Source organism: Lontra canadensis, unplaced genomic scaffold (assembly GCF_010015895.1).
Source record: "Lontra canadensis isolate GAN:19392208 unplaced genomic scaffold, GSC_riverotter_1.0 scaffold43, whole genome shotgun sequence".
Lineage (NCBI taxonomy): Eukaryota > Metazoa > Chordata > Mammalia > Carnivora > Mustelidae > Lontra > Lontra canadensis.
Window position 1 is genome coordinate 12,145,351 of NW_022631037.1, and position 16,140 is coordinate 12,161,490.

Genomic DNA, 16,140 nt, shown 5'->3' on the forward strand with positions numbered 1-16,140 from the left:
AAGCAGATCTGCGCATCTAGCGGATGTTCCCACGTTCACTTTGGGCCCAGATATTTCTGAACAGCTCTTCCTGGTACAGGAACTGAGCCCTGCTCTCCCCCTCCCCCGCAGGGACGCTGCTCAGGCCACAGCGGGGTGTTTAGCGCTCTTCAGTGGCTCCAGATTGCGGCGCCTGTGCAGGTCCCCTCATACGTAACCGATGGCTCCGGAGAGCCTGCCTCTCGTAAATTACTTCCCACGACGCCTGCGACCACTGCAGAATCCAAGTTTGAATAGAGCAGGAGGAAAGGTGTTTGAAAGGCCTGTTCACTCAGCTGCATTTTAATTTCCTTTTCAATCTTGTCCCAATTAATTTCACAGAATTAATCTCACAGAAGCAAACTGGGCAGCATCGAGGCTGCGGGTTTTAGTGTGGCGGTCGCTCTGCCTGAACATGAAATAGGAGCTAATATAAAAATCCATCTGCTGTGTTTGAAATACATGCCGGCTGCTGCTCAGTCCTGTCTGACATTCCAAACATCAACAGCGGGGAAAAGTGATTTGGGGGTTAGTGGCCATCAGTACTTGGCAGGAGTTCAACAACAGGTGTACTCCAAAAATCCATTCAGCCTGGGCACCAGGCATGACAGGACAGGTGCTGAGGCAGCCTCTGTGCGGGAGCGCCGGGCCCTGGCTCCGCGGTCTTTGATCTGCGGACCGCGAGGCCCTTCTGTGGACCAGCAGCGAGGTGGGCATTTATTTTAAGTGGGAGAGAGGGAGGTGAGATAAGATGCCTCTATTTGGAGAAGATGAGTCGCAAGTTCCAACTTTCAGAGAAGAGACTCTCTTCCTGGCTCCAAGCTCTCTCACTAGGGAACCCCCTTTCTAAGAAATAAAGGCGTCCGTTCTACTATGTGAGAAAACTTAAATAAATGTCTGTTTAAAAATTAAGCCTCCTGGGGCGCCTGGACGGCTCAGTGGGTTAAGCCTTTGCCTTCGGCTCAGGTCATGATCTCAGGTCCTGGGATCGAGCCCCTCATCGGGCTCTCTGCTTGGCGGGGAGCCTGCCTCCCCCTCTCTCTCTGCCTGCTTCTTTGTCTACTTGTGATCTCTCTCTCCTTGTCAAATAAATAAATAAAATCTTTAAAAAAAAAAAAAATTAAGCCTCCTGTCCCAGAAGTAATTCACAGTGGCAACGTGAGCTGTCCAGCAGAGGGGGGCAAATTAGAGAGAGAAAGAAAAACTCTTTCTCAATTGACGAGAAAGCGGAAGAGGTCCCTGCATGAGGTCTTCTGTTAAGGGCAAACTGAGTCAGCAAGCCACATCTCTTGGGCTTATGTTGTGTGCCTCATGAGTTGGCCTTGGGCTCCTCCAAGATTTGACCTGCCACTTACGCCCATGGAGGTCAGCCTAGGACCAATCAGCTGGGCACCACAGAAGGTTTCTACTTAGTCGGTGGCTTAGCTGGGGTGGGAGGATGTTCCCGTGGACCAAACTCACCAGCCTTTTGGTTGTCTTCTCTGCGGGTGCAGTTAACATGGGAACAGAGAGCCTTACAGGCAAAGTCAAGTTTAACTTCAAACACATGATGCCGTCAGACGCTTTGGCCCCTTTGAGGATGAGGATAGACTGACTTTGTCACCCTGAGTGACATTCAACTTCCAGCATGGTTAAAACTACTTAAAATTAGCCTGCACCCTAGCTCTACACCCAACTCCTTGTTACCTGAAGGCCGCAGGTCTGTTCCCAGCACCTGGACTGTGTTAACACAACACCATGTCTGTTGTCATGGGGTTTTTAAGGCCCCCTGCTCTCCACCTCCTCCCTCAAAAGACGACTTAAAGAATGTAGACCTTTCCCCTCCCTTGACCCCGTTCCCTCCATAAGAGATTTGTATGTTGTAAAAATTATCTGAATGTAGCGGTACTTCCTCTCCTAAGTGTGCTTAGTTGAATGTGATAAAAGCCTCATAAAAACGGATAAGTTAATTCCTTCAGTTGCTTTAAATGAAGGTTTGGATTTGGGTTAGTTGGGGGTTTTTTTGTTTTGTTTTTTGGTTTTTTTGGTTTTTTAATTTCAGGGCTCTAAGGGAAAGGAGGTGTTTGGTGACATCTAGTGTCCATTTAGGACTTCCTCAGGCACCATTACCCTCAGCTTGGCTGTGTGGGGGGATGGGCGGGGTTATTTGGGAGGTAATTCCGGGGAGTAAGTGGGGGGAATATAGGCCTGGGGCGCAGGCTGCCCAAACAGTGTGATGAAACTGATCAGTGCCTGTCAAGGAGCAATCATTCACCTTTGACCTAACCAAAGGGGGCCAGTGAAGGGATACCATCGGAAAATATCTTTTCTTATTTATGATGATATGAAAGAGAAGCAGAACCTGTCCCCACCACCCCATTTCATGTTAACAAGCAGGTCAACACTGTGCTGTGATGACGAAGATGATGATGATGATGGTGTTTTCTCTCATTAATAACCCCAATGGGAGTCTATAGAGTTAGGAGGATGGGAATGGGATTTGGGGTCAGCTGGAAGGCAACGGTCATACACCGGTCATATTCAGTAGAGGCCATTCCTTTCCCCCAGACAGGAACCAATCGTCTAGAACAAACCCTGGCAGCCTCATTCCTTCCAGGTAATTTTTATAAATGAGGGGACACCCATTCCAAGAGAGGACAAAAGGGAGAGGATGCCTCTGTGTGTGTGTGTGTGTGTGCATATTCATGCACAGAAAACTGCTTTAAAAGAGCCCAATTGCATATCAACCTTATCCTACAAACCCTGGCCATTTATTATAAAACCCAGCTTTTAAAAAAGAAGGGGGAAAAAATGCATTTTCCACTTTACTTACTCTCAAACTGTTGTCTGGACAGGAGTCTTTACTTTCTACACACATACACACACACACACACACAACCCTTTCAGTCAGGTGGAAAGTCCCGGATCAGATAATTAACTACAAGGCCCAGACAGAATTGTTTACCTAGAACCATCTAAGCCATGGCAGGGTTAGGTTAATGCTCAGAATCGCCCGATGCTTTACAAACTCCAGTGTAAAAAAATTCCAGCCATTTATTTTGCAGTGAATTTATAACAAATGCTGTTAAAGGCTTCGTCTTTTGACAGAGGTAATAATAAATTCACTGTTAAAGACGGTAGTTTAATTCCTTATACCTCCAATACTGCACAGAATAAACCATATTCATCACTGAGTAATTTTTTACCACATAAATCTTTAAAACTAACCGGTGAAGGCTGTTGAGACTGAAATATTGTGAATTTATTAGATATGCCCATGTAGTATTGGATTCAGAGGTTTCCATTCGAATATATTATGGGGAAAATTTGTGTCTTTAACTGTGACATTCCCTCCATTTCCCACTGCCAGTATTATAACAAGCAGCTCCTCCAGAGTCAACTGCACGTTTATTAGACAGAGATTTAGTAATAAACTCCTCACTAATCTGCCAAAGAGGCTGGATGACATTTCGGTGAGATGCTCTATTTAGAAGGAGTCACAAAAGCTTTGTTTCTGTGTAATTATTTTCTCAAAAGGAGCTCAGCCTCCCCAAACCCCTGTCTGCCAGCGTTTCTGGGGATTGTATGGGTCCAGCTCTCCAACCAAACTAGCAAAATGTTAAAAGCAAATTACAACCTCATTGCAAACATACAGGGGAGTAACTTCCATGCAGTTTATAGGATTAGTTGGCAGGGGGTGAGGGGGGCCACTTGGGGTAATTGGTTAGAACACAGAAAAGCTGGAATTAGCAGACGTTGCCAGACGTATGGTATTTAAGGGCTAATAAAAAGATTATATTGATTCTCAAACTAGAAATAACAGTGGTTTCAGAAAACTTGCTATTTAAAAACTTTCATCTTGACATATGACACATTAAAGATACAATTAAATCTTCGGATTTGAGCAAAAATCCTTTTACCCTACCATATTAATTTTGAGTGAAAATCCGTGCCTGTTAGATGAGAATATTCTGAACCTTTCTCATGATTTGCTAGCGAAGTGACATTTAAACTAACCAATTGATTATATCAAATTGTAATGCCCTCTCCAGTCTCATTAAGGAAACATTAATATTGCCAGAATGAAAAATATTTTTTTCTTTTAGACACCGATATGTGTGTCTTTTTTTTTGTCTTATTTTTTCTTTTTCTTTTTCTTTTTTTTTTTTTTAATCAAAGAGCTTTGGCAGTTTCTCTATTCCCACTAATATTCTATATTTGGGGAAGAGTTCCAGATACTAAAACTTCCAAAGCGCATTGTGAACTTTAAGATTCTCTTTTAATAAAATGAAATCAAATAGGTTTTAACTGTTCAACAAAGGAGAAAAATCTCCTGGCAGTGCAAGACTGCAGCCCATCAGAATAATTGTTAAAAGACAGAACCCGGCTAGAAAGATAAGCATAATACCAGCAATTAATATTCAGCATTTCACATTATAGTCGAGAGGATGTGTTTTTCTTTGTGATGTGGCTCATAAGCTGAGAGTGTGGGGAGCCAGACTCTGAGCTCTGTCTTCTTTTTGTGCATGAGGATTAAGGAGGAAAAAAACAGCAACAACAATCCTGCTCCATCTGTAAATGAACAAACATCTTGATTTTATAGCTATTTGCTTTGTAAAACTGAGGAACGAAACAAAAATTACTGGATGCCTAAGTAACACTTTAATTCCGAATTCATTTATGCGGTAGCTATGTTGTTGTCACAAACCATAATGCAGTATTTAATTAAAATAACACAAGTGCATCTAGATATGTCCTGGGGTAGCTATCACCAAATTATAGTCTATGCCATCCGTATTTTATTTATGAAATGGCAGATTCTAAGGTGCAACTAGGCTGATACAACAGCATAAACATTTTAAACCTGCATTTTTATAAAGGCTCCTTTTTTTTTTTTCCTACTGTGTCTTTAAATATTTTCCTCCTTCTATCGGTCTGGGTTTTCTTGGTGGGATTGTTTTTGATGTCGATAAAGATCTCGCTTTCTAACTCTTGCTTTTCAACTGTTGACCTCCTGAGTCTTCTGGCTGGACATCCCCCATCTGTTGTCATGAAAAGGCTTGAGTTTTCACAGGAGCTGCAGCAACCATGGGACACCTTAGCAGAACTTGGACGTGGATTCCAAGAGGGTAGGAAAAAAGCTAACCCTTTTCAGGCTCAGTGTGCTTGTTCCCATCCAATATTCCTTGCACCTTTTTTTTTTTTCACCTATAAATACCCATTATAGTTTACACGCTTGCTTGCTCTACTCTGTGAATGTTCACATGCAGACATACTGCTCCTTTTCATAAACGCATAGCATCCATCTTATACGCACCCACCATCTATCTCCTCGTTCACACTGGCTGTCCCATCCACCTCCTTGTCTGCAGAATTATGTTCAGCAAGGCCCCGATTTATAGGAAATAAATAACGAAAATGGAACAGACTGGGAAAGATAATCGAAACATTCAAATTGTTATTTTTCACTGTACTTTCCACAAACAGAGCATCTATAAACACCTAGCAAAGGTGTTGACCGATTCCTAAAAAGCAGTGCCTGGTAGAACATTCTGACCGAGTCGGTTTCTACGTTGCATCTTTCCCGTTCCTATCTCTCTTGCTTTTTGGGGCTCCAAGATCAGGCCATTTTCAGATGGATGCCGTGCTGTTCCTTTCATTCTCCCTCCCTATAATGACAAGTTGTTGTCATCATTCATCCTCTATAAGACAATCCTAAGATTTTTAAAACAGAAACAATCATTGCAATCACCTTTTCAAAGAAAACAGCCCTTGCAGTTATTGTATAAAGATATTCCAGCAATGCTATCAGCGGTGCAGCAAGGGTCTTTGGAGAAAGGGTTTCTTATACACACTTGTAATTATTTTAGCCCCTTTCACAGGTCACATAGAAAGTTAATTTCAATCGCTGCTAATTTCCGTCCAACAAGAGTACGGTACTTGAAACCACCCAAAATAATTGGATTCAAAACAAATTTAGGAAATTGAGTGTGTTAGAAAGCAAATAAAAATATCCTTTTGGTAAGGAGGAGGGTGAAAGTAGTAAAAATTGCCTTTTTTGTTCCCCTCTCTTCTTTCCCCTTCACAACTTTGCCATTAAAGTTGCACCTACAGCTAGAAGTTTGTCCGTGAAAAATGGTCATTTTGTTTCTCTGCTCAAAGAATGTTATTAAAATGCTAATTTAAAAGAAAAAGGAGTTAAATATCTAGCGATGGTGCATTCTAATTGCAACCATAATGAGCTCTCTAAATGTGCCTGCCCCTGACACACACAGAGCATAAACAGCAGTAAACAGATCATTAGTACCCGCGTTCATTTATTCTGGCGACCTTACCATGACCCCACCGAGGGTAGGGTGAAAAGCAGGTGGATCTGGCTGTGACACCCCCTAGAGGGATCCAGGAAATGAAGCTATAAGCGGTTGTCATGGAAACGCCTATGTGTGCAGATGATGTAACACACCGACAGGCTGTAGGGCTCCGCAACTGGGACGTTGCCTTTCCCTCGCCGGAACAATCTTGAGGATTAAATTATTCATTTCTTTAATTCACAAAGCAAAAGGAATCCTAATTTTCTTGGTGATGTGCAACTCTCTTTCATTTGTCTAAGGTCTGGAACATGGTGACTTGTCATCCCCTCTTTCTCTGAAACCTACCCCCAGCTTCCTACATTCTAGCCCCAAATCACTGAATCTGGCAAAATCAAGCGGGGGGTTTGGGGGACGGGGCGGGGAGGGGAGGCAGAAATCTGACGCTCAATATCTGTACCTTAAAGAGAGGAAAAACCTAAGGCTTGAAGCTGCAATTAACAATATAGGCAGTGTCCCTTTCTGGTGAGGGCATTTAGTTGACCAGGGTCCAAATGTCTACCTGTCCTGAGCAAGATGGCTTTGTCTGCAGCAGGGCAGAGTTAAGCCAGTACCCAATGAGGAGAGCATCAAGCCAAGGAGACACCTGCCCCAAATGAACTCATCACCCTAGCAAGGTGCAAGAAAACAAGATAAGAGGAAACAAGCATCTGCTCACCCCCTCCCATGTCCAATTGAGGGAATCGAGATTAATAAAAATAATTCTTTGGAGAATGATTCCACTCTATCCTACCCTGTTTTGTACCAAACAACCTCAATAACCTTATGGCAATAGTGAATAACGTTTCTTTTTTTTTTTTCTTTTCTTTCTTTCTTTCTTTTTTTTTTTTTTTTTTAAGGAAGCAGAAAAGACAATCTCTGGAAATTATTTTAAAATAAAAAATATCCTGGCCTGCGCTTCCCCCCCAACCCCCCCTCCCCATTGCACTTTAGATGAACCTGTGATATTGTAGCAATGGCCCTTGAAGTGCAGTGGGGAGGTGATTTAGGAGAATATTAAAGGCAATGTGGAGATTCAAGGCGCCTCTCTCAGGGAGATCTGGAGAAATACGCAGCACAGATGGGCCGAGCAGATTAAACATTTCCGTCACATTGTTTCCAAATTGTGTTGTGGTGCCTGAGGCTGATACTACGGTCAGAGCAAAACAGAGCGGTGCGGAGCTGTGAGCCGCACAGTTTATGGAATACATATTAATACGCCGGTCTCACATGGTATCACAATTCTATCAGCTCTGAAATGGTGCTGTCTCCATTGTTCCTGAATTCTGCACTTGGCACCTTGTTTTCTCCCATCTGCAAAGTGTTTACCTTCCCCTTATCCTTTCTCTCTTTTTTAGGCAAAGTTCAAGTTGTGTGTATCTTTCTCATTTCTCTTCCCGCCCTCCCTCTTCCCTTCACAGTTTAGGATTTTTCTCTCGTGTACAGCCCGTGTTTTACACACACTTCCATCACCAGCCTTGTCCAGTGTGTGCACAGGTCCTGCACACCGGGCTGGCCTTGACGGGATCATTATCCTCCCACACCCAGTTCGGGACATGAGCTCCGGGTTTGAGGCTGAATTTCCCCTCACTTTCAAGCGCTCTCAGATCGCCCCCCCCCCCAATCTAGCTGACACATTCCTCCTCAGAACACTCAACTCCTAGCTGTCCAGTTGTCATCTTGTGTCCCCCCCCCCACCCCTGACTGCTGTCACTGACCACCCAGACTTTCCTCGCCCCCTTTCTCACACTCACATGCCTTTCCCTCCTCCCTAGGCCAGGCCTGCCAGCCTCCAGGTTAGCAAGTTCCCTGAAATGTAACAATAAATAAAACTGGTTCAATTGAGGCAAATTTAATGGTTCATTTTTATGATGATTGATAGACCAAAACTCTGAATAATGGAAAAAAGAGAAAATGATTGCCAAGATCTTAAAACATGGTGTCAAACAGCCTGGGGAGCCTGCCAAGCTTACCCAAGGTTTCAGCCGAGCGCTGAGCTCGAGTCCTCTGACAGCTTCCAACCCCACTAATCCACCATCCACCCGACTGACCGCTTCCTTTTCCCTTCTGAAAATCTCCCCACAAAACCATTTATGCTGAAAAATGGGCACCTGCTTGTCTTTGGTGAACAATCCCTGCTCCCAGCCTTGCTTTTCTCAGCAGTTGGAAGGGTGCTGAGTTAGAGCCCTCAATTTATTTAATAATTTATTACATCCTCAGAAAGCATTAAATTTCCAAAGCTGGATTTTAGAAGTAGAGAAATTGTGGGCCAATCCAGAGTAAAAATACAATGTTTTTGGCTGACCCTGGAATATTACAATCTACTCTGCTTAGATATTCGAATTTCCCATCTTTGCTAATGATAATGTCGGATGCGCAAGCACTGATAAGAGAAATAAGCAATCATAAACCAATAATTCTGTGATTGATTGGCCTTTACGGCCCATATATCAAGTTTCTATTGATCTTTCAAGTCAGGGCCTGATTGATTGTGCTCTTGAAGAGGAATTCTCTTATTTACAAGCACTGATATAGTGAACTTTGATGGTTAAAAGAACAAAAGCGTGAGACGTTTTCCGGGACTCTTGTTCCATGGAGGCTTATCAAAGCCCAATTCCATGTGAAAAGAGAACATTTCTATTAGGAACACTCTCAGGGCAGACAGCGTCAAGCAGCTTGCTCCAGATGCCATCACGCAGATTTGAATGGGAGCTATTGAGAAGACAAGACAACTTTCAAGTCACAGCTAAAGGGATGGTTCCTTAGTGGTACACCTGAAAGTAATAGAACATTGTACATCATTATGCTTAAATAATAGAAGAAAAGAGAGAGAGAGCACGCAATGGTGCCTTAGGGGGAAGGAGCCAGCTTGTTCAGGCTTCAGCCTTAGAAGAAGGAACAGGCTCCAAAGCTGGAGGGCTGAAGCCGCAGAAACCCGGCAGGGCACAAACACGGATTCTTGACTTCCTTTTACTGTACATTTAAAAGCGGGAGGAAAGGTGGGATGGAGAGGCCACCCGGGCCAAAGTGCAGATCCAGGCCATAAAGATCCTTGTGTCCTCCCCTCCCCATGCACTGGTTCATAAACTGTAGAGGGTTCATAAACCCTTTGAGAATCTGATGAAAGTTCTAGACCTCACCCCAGGAACAAGACATACGGACACGTGCACACAAAATTTTACACCAATTTTAAGGAGTCCAGAGATCCCTTCATGTCCATCCATGGACAGGCCGGGGGTTCACAGACTCCACTTTAAGAATCTGTGCCCTAGAGGGTGGTGCTTTCCTTTTGCTGGAACAGCCTAGGATTCACTGAGCCTAGAAATTGAATTCTCATCCCAAGACAGGATGGTCATTCCAGGTCATGTCTGTGCTACTCCAGGGGAGCCATGGAAGAGCTTATACAAATAGGAACCAGCAGGGAGGAGAGAAATTAAAATGTAGCAATCATGGAGTAGGGGTATTTAATCTCTTTTAAGGCTTATGATGGGCGCCTGCTGGCTTTCCCCCTGATATCCCCTGACACCTACTGACAGGGTATGTGCAGCATCACACAGGGACTCAGGGCCCTGTGACAGGAGGAGCACTGAGGAGGTCCATGATAGTCTTGAAACCATAAACAGCAATGGGAAACCACTGGAGGCAGAGTCAAGCTGCGCGACATGCTCGTGGTTTGTGGCCATACTGCTTTTTGTTTATAGAATTTGCTGTTCTTTTTATGGCAGGTTTGGTAGGGTTGGGTTTGTTTTTTTTTTTTCCTTGTTGATGGAGATTAGCAGCATAAATCCTTTTATGGCAGTGTGAAATCCCCCATAAACACTTTTGATTGTTGCTGATGGTGAGCGCTGTGTCTATTTCAAGTTCACTCAATGTTCTGCTCATCTAGGCCAGTAGCTTCTCCAACCAATCTTGAATCTTAACTTTCAAGATTCCTTCATTTGGGGAGTTCAAGGAGGGGGAACAGGGTTGGTGTTGAGGGAAGCGGATGTCTAATCAAGCCTAGAAATATTTATGATGGAGCAAACCACACGGCGCACTATTTTTGAGGGAAAACTTCTATAAAGACTGCCTGACAATAGCCAAGTAGCTGATGTAAAGGGTTTGTTTGCTTTTCTTAAAAAACAGCTTTTTAGGGGCGCCTGGGTGGCTCAGTGGGTTAAGCCGCTGCCTTCGGCTCAGGTCATGATCTCAGGGTCCTGGGATCAACTCCCGCATAGGGCTCTCTGCTCAGCAGGGAGCCTGCTTCCCTCTGTCTCTCTGCCTGCCTCTCTGTCTACTTGTGATCTCTCTCTGTCAAATAAATAAATAAAATCTTTTAAAAAATAAATAAATAAGTAAATAAATAAATAATAAAAATAAAAAACAGCTTTTTATATTCTTATCTAAAGCATCTTCAGTTAACAAGGTTGTGTAATTAACCCCTGAGCTATACCATACACAATGTGTATGGAGTTAAGGAGTGAGGACCCTGGACAGTTCTGATCCCTCCCCGTGGTAGGCGTGTCTCCCCACCTTGGAGGTAGAACCACTTCCGCCTTGAGGATTTCAGGTCTCCTGGGAGCGTCTCAGCATTTTTCTGGTCTTTCTAAACATCTGGGCAGGAGAAGTCAAACTTTATTGAAAACGTTGATCCCAGGAATTCAGTCCTCTCTGCCATCCCAAAACTAAAACCCAAGAATCAGCAACTTAATAAAAATGCAGTAAATTAGCACTTCTAGACAAGAGCAGAGTTCATTCAGAGCTGGGGTCTGCCTGGCTGAGCCAGTACTCTCTCCATTTTAATAGTTTAATAAAAATTAGCATAATTAACGAACATCTGTATGATCCAGAGTGGTGCAATTTGGCACTTGGAAACGAGGGCTTAAACATGATTGCTGTGAGTTTAATGTTGTTTTAATTCTTTTTGGCACTGTGCAGTGAAATAAACGTTTGGTGGTGATAGTTCTCGGCCGGATCTCATTTGCATTTTTCTCCCTTTGATTATGAGCAATTGTGGACTCCCCAGCAATTCATCAAAGTAGAAATTATTTTAAAATACCTCGTGGTGTTCAGACTGGGCTAGAGCAATGCATAGGAGGTGGTAGTGGAAGAGAAGGCTAGAAATTTTCCATTCATGCTTTAAACATCTCAGCCCTGCAGCCCTTTTTGGGTATCCAGCCAAGGGATGAAATCTGGAAAAGCCAGTCAGATCCCAGGACCTGTAGGTGCTTTGATTAAGCTCCTAGGCTCCCACAGCAGGGTGCTTACAGTCTCTGAGACCGTGCCATCCTCCTTACTCTCTGCTTGCTCTTTTGTTTTGAAGGGCAGAGAGTTGATTTCACTCATTTTGGTTCTCAGCACCGTGGTGAGGCTTCTGCATCTGCGATCGGCGGGGTCAGTGTTCCCTTCGAGCAAGAGCACACGGACCGGGAGCCTGGTCCTTGCAGGTTTCCTGCCGAGTCTCATCTGCTTCCCGTTCGCACCCCCTTCGGGCTGGCAGAGAGCACCTTCCCAAGCCTTGGTCCCTACTCCCGGCGTTGTGTCTAAAGGCGGATTTTAAGGGAGCATGAGCCAAAGTCAGGAGTCTTGAACGATCCCTAGGGAGGTCCCACCGGAGCCCCACAGGTGATGAAGACGACACTGTTTGGCAGGTGGAAGACCATCCTTCACACACGGTTCAGCAAGCTGACTTTGATCAGAAGACTAGCATACAACACCGCGTCCGCCCTCCCGCCCATGAGATAGCAGAAGAGCTAAAGCTAGGGTTTTTATGAGTAACAGTGCGAGAGGAAGACAGAGTACGTGTCTCTCCTTCACACCAAGGCTTTGTGGAAATGGTGTTCCAGCAACATGCTAAGCTGAAGGCAAGGCTATGAGAAAACTTGAGGCAGAAACTGCCCTAACTTCAGTGTTGGAAAGTGAGCAGTAACAGAACTCGTATGGAGAGGAGCTTCAAACATCCCGACAGCCAAAGGCTCTGGGTAATTTGACAAGAGCTCTGGGTAATTTCCCACAAGGCAGCGCGGACTGTAGGGAGAAGTTGGCCTGGGAGAGAGTGGGGGCATGAGAAGGTGTGAGGAGACAGTGGGCTGGGTGGTAGACACACGCAGTTATTTAAGACTAGTTCTTCGAAGGTAATTCCCTGTTCTTTTTAGGATCAGCTCAGCCTCACTTGGCATAGCATTTGAGACTCTGCGTGCTATTTAGGGAGCCATCTGGGGACACTGTCTCCAAAGGCAGCTGCTCTCTTCCTGCCACAACTAGTTCCATCACCAGGGGAGTATATTGGAGTTAGCTGAAACTAAGTCTGCTCAACTAAAAGAATAAATCTCCCTGCTCCCTTCATTTCTTCATAACCTCATTTAGCAAGTATTTTTTGGCCCCTGTCTGTGCCGGCTACCATGCTGAGTGCTGGGAGTAGAACAGCAAACAAGACCAACAAAGCCCCAGCCCAGCTCTCACAAGACTTTCCACCTAGTGACTGGCAGTGGGACAAAGACAGAAGATACGCAGCAGCAGGATGAACTCACTTCCAGGAAAGCACAGGGCACAGTACACAGTACGTAGCTGTAGCCCCCACACAAGAAAGTGGCAGAGAGAAGCTTCTAGAGAGTCTAGAGAAACCCAGGAATTGAGATCTGAAGGCTGCTTAGGAGTGAGCCCCTGAAAGGGAGAAGGGAAATAGAAGCCAAACAGGCAGAGGAGAGGCTCCAAGGTAAGAGAGCCTGTGGCCCAGGGGAGTAGCGGAAACAAATTCTGTTTTGCTGAGGGTCCACTAGATTTAAGCGGTAAATAACAGTGCTGAACAGTGAACACGACCAGCTCATGCACAGCCTTATCCACCTTGCTAAGACATTGACTGGAGGCAGTGGGAACCCACTTAAAGTTTCAAGCAGAGAAGTTATTTTTTTTTTAAGATTTTTATTTATTTATTTGATAGAGATCACAAGTAGGCAGAGAGGCAGGCAGAGAGAGAGGAGGAAGCAGGCTCCCTGCTGAGCAGAGAGTCCTGGGATCATGACCTGAGCCGAAGGCAGAGGCTTTAACCCACTGAGCCACCCAGGCACCCCAGAGAAGTGATTTTATCAATGTGCATTAAAATGATTCTGGCTTCAGAGAAGGACTAGATTGGAGGGGAACAAGAATGGAGATACAGAAATGAGCTTGGAGGATGTTTCTGTAGTCTTCATGAAAAACGGCAGTGACGTGATTAGGATATTGGGAATGGAGACAAGTGGACGGATTCCAGTAATGCTCTGAAAAGAGAATCAAAAGAACTCAAGGACTGACCAGAAGAGGAAGGTGCAACTGGAAATGACTGAGTTTCTGGCTTGATTAACTTGAGTGCATAATAGTGCTACCATCAAGTGCCCAGGAGGCAGAGCTGGTTGGGAGTAGGAATGGAGACAGAGGCAGGATGATGGCTTAAATTTAGGATATACTGAGTTTGAGCAGCTTGGCGGGCATGCACTTGGGTATTGGGATCCAACACTTAGATCTCCGCTGGAGCTGTGGTTATGAGTCCTTTACATGGTGGCTAGAGCACCGAGGTCTATCAGATTGCTCAAGGAAAGTACATCAAGACAGAAGAGGGCCAGAAGAGGTGGGAGGTTGATAGGCACATCAGTAACGACAGGCAGGACATAGGAGCCCCAGAGAGGGGGCAAATAGAAAGGGAATGATAGGGTGTAAAAGAAGGGGTGATCACAGGGTTGGGAGTGGGGGGCCTTGAATGCAGAAGAGCTTTTCAAAAGCACAGCAGATGTTAAACACTGTGGGACTGCTTCTGAAAGCACTAAAAAATATTTTCACTCTTTCAAAGGAGGTAAAACTTAGGAATATACAGGGAATATCACTTATTCTAGTTCAACTGCATTTGGGGTACCACGAAGCTGTCTTTTTACATGCTTGGCTATTGAATTTTACTAGGAAAAAAAAAAAAAAAGAAAGAAAGCCAGGTTGGTGACACAATAAAATTCCAGGTCAACTGGTTATCCTTCTTTTCCTTTGGATAGCCTATCTCCTCCCCTCCTCCAGCTCTGCTTCCGACCCTCCCAGCAGATGACCTCTTTTCACCTTCAAAAAGAAAAGAGAAGCCATCAGAAGTGTTAACTTCTGTTAACTTCAGCCACCAAATGAGGAACGTACCTGTATTGACAATCATCCCTCCTTCCCATTAAAGCACAGGAGGCATCCCTCCTCTGCTTTAAAACTCTCTCTCATCTTATATACATAAGAGCATCATGTGGGCGCCTATGTCCTGCCTGTCATTACTCATGTCAACCTACCATCTCTTCTGGGGAGAATCTGATGTTTAGAGCACCTACTACACATCAGACATTTCTATTCCCACAACACAGGGGAGAGATGATGTCATCAATACTCTTACAGAAAAGGAAGTTAAAGCCAGGACACAGTAAGGTCCCACAGCCATGGTTGAAGACTATCCCTATTTACATGCCCTGTAACACTTCTTTCTTTCTTTCTTTCTTTGTTCCTTCCTTCCTTTCTTTCTTTCTTTGTAAAGATTTTATTTATTTATTTGACCTATAGAGAGATCACAAGTAGGCAGAGAGAGAGTGGGAAGCAGGCTCCCTGCTGAGCAGACAGCCCGATGCGGGGCTTGATCCCAGGACCTTGGGATCATGACGTGAGCCGAAGGCAGAAGCTTAACCCACTGAGCCCTCCAGGGGCCCCCACTTTATTTCTTGGAGGAGAGGTTCTGTGGAGTCTGATGTAATGTAAATGTCTCTAATGTAAATGGAATCTGACGTTTAGAGCACCTACTATGCGTCAGACATTTCTATTCCCACAGCACAGGGGAGAGATGATGTCATCACTACTCTTCCAGAGAAGGACATTAAAGCCAGGAGAGCATAAGGTCACACAACTATTTAATGACCAAGTGGGGATTAGATCCCAGTCTGTCTGACTCCAAAGCCCATTACTCTATGCTATAAGCTCCTTGGGAGCAAGCAATGCTCTGATTCATCATTATACATCTCATGGGAACTCAAACAGCACTTTGCACATAGACAATGCTTGGTAAATATTATTGATTTGAACTATGACCGGACTCCCTGAATATCTTTAGTGCTGTGGCATTTAGGATGTGCCCAACTTTCTCAGAAGAAGCCATTCCACTCTGCTTGATAAAAAACATGCTCTTTGGGTTCAGCAATGGCATCAAACGTACTAAATTCACAATGTAGACAGGCAGATGGAAACATGAAGGTAGAGTTTGCTTTCTTCCTCCAGGAGATTTTTTTTTTAATTTAATAATCCCATCAGGAGTGTTAACAAGTCCTACTGCCGTCAACAAAGAAACCACCCAACATAATCTCCCGTGCAGTCACTGTCAGAGATTAATGGAAATAAGACTGCATTCCAACTGAAACCACCCTCTTTTCATTTTTCAGGAGTATAATGTGTATGGCTGGTGGGTTGGAGAACTGAACAGCCTCATCGGTATTGTTCCAAAGGAGTATCTCACCACTGCCTTTGAAATGGAAGAAATATGAAGCCCAGGTATCAAAACGATGGCCAGTAAATCCATTGGTCATGCCTTCCTCTCTCTCTGAGGGATAAGAGAAGCCAGTGGAGTGGCTTTTCCTTACTTCCACAAGCGACACTAACAATTTACCACTGAAAGAAGGTGCAGCTGGAGTTGTTTTTCCTAAACTGGGGAAATGTGTCAGTTAGGTTTAGGTTCAACAACATGTGAAAGAAAACTAAAAAAAAAAAAAAAAAAAAAAAAAGATTTAATTAACATAGAAATTTATTTTTCTTTTCTGAAAAAAATCTGGAGGTAAATGAT

The 16,140-nt window shown here is 44.3% G+C and overlaps 1 protein-coding gene across 1 annotated transcript in view; it reads left to right on the plus strand.

Annotated features, from left to right (window-relative positions):
* The window catches only part of SKAP1 (src kinase associated phosphoprotein 1), a 275,793-nt gene that overhangs the window by 257,354 nt on the left and 2,299 nt on the right, over positions 1-16,140 (plus strand). Inside the window, exon 12 of the mRNA XM_032871373.1 lies at positions 15,743-15,851. Coding sequence (XP_032727264.1) covers positions 15,743-15,844 — 102 coding nt within the window. The 3' untranslated portion in view covers positions 15,845-15,851. The remainder of the gene's footprint in view (positions 1-15,742; positions 15,852-16,140) is intronic.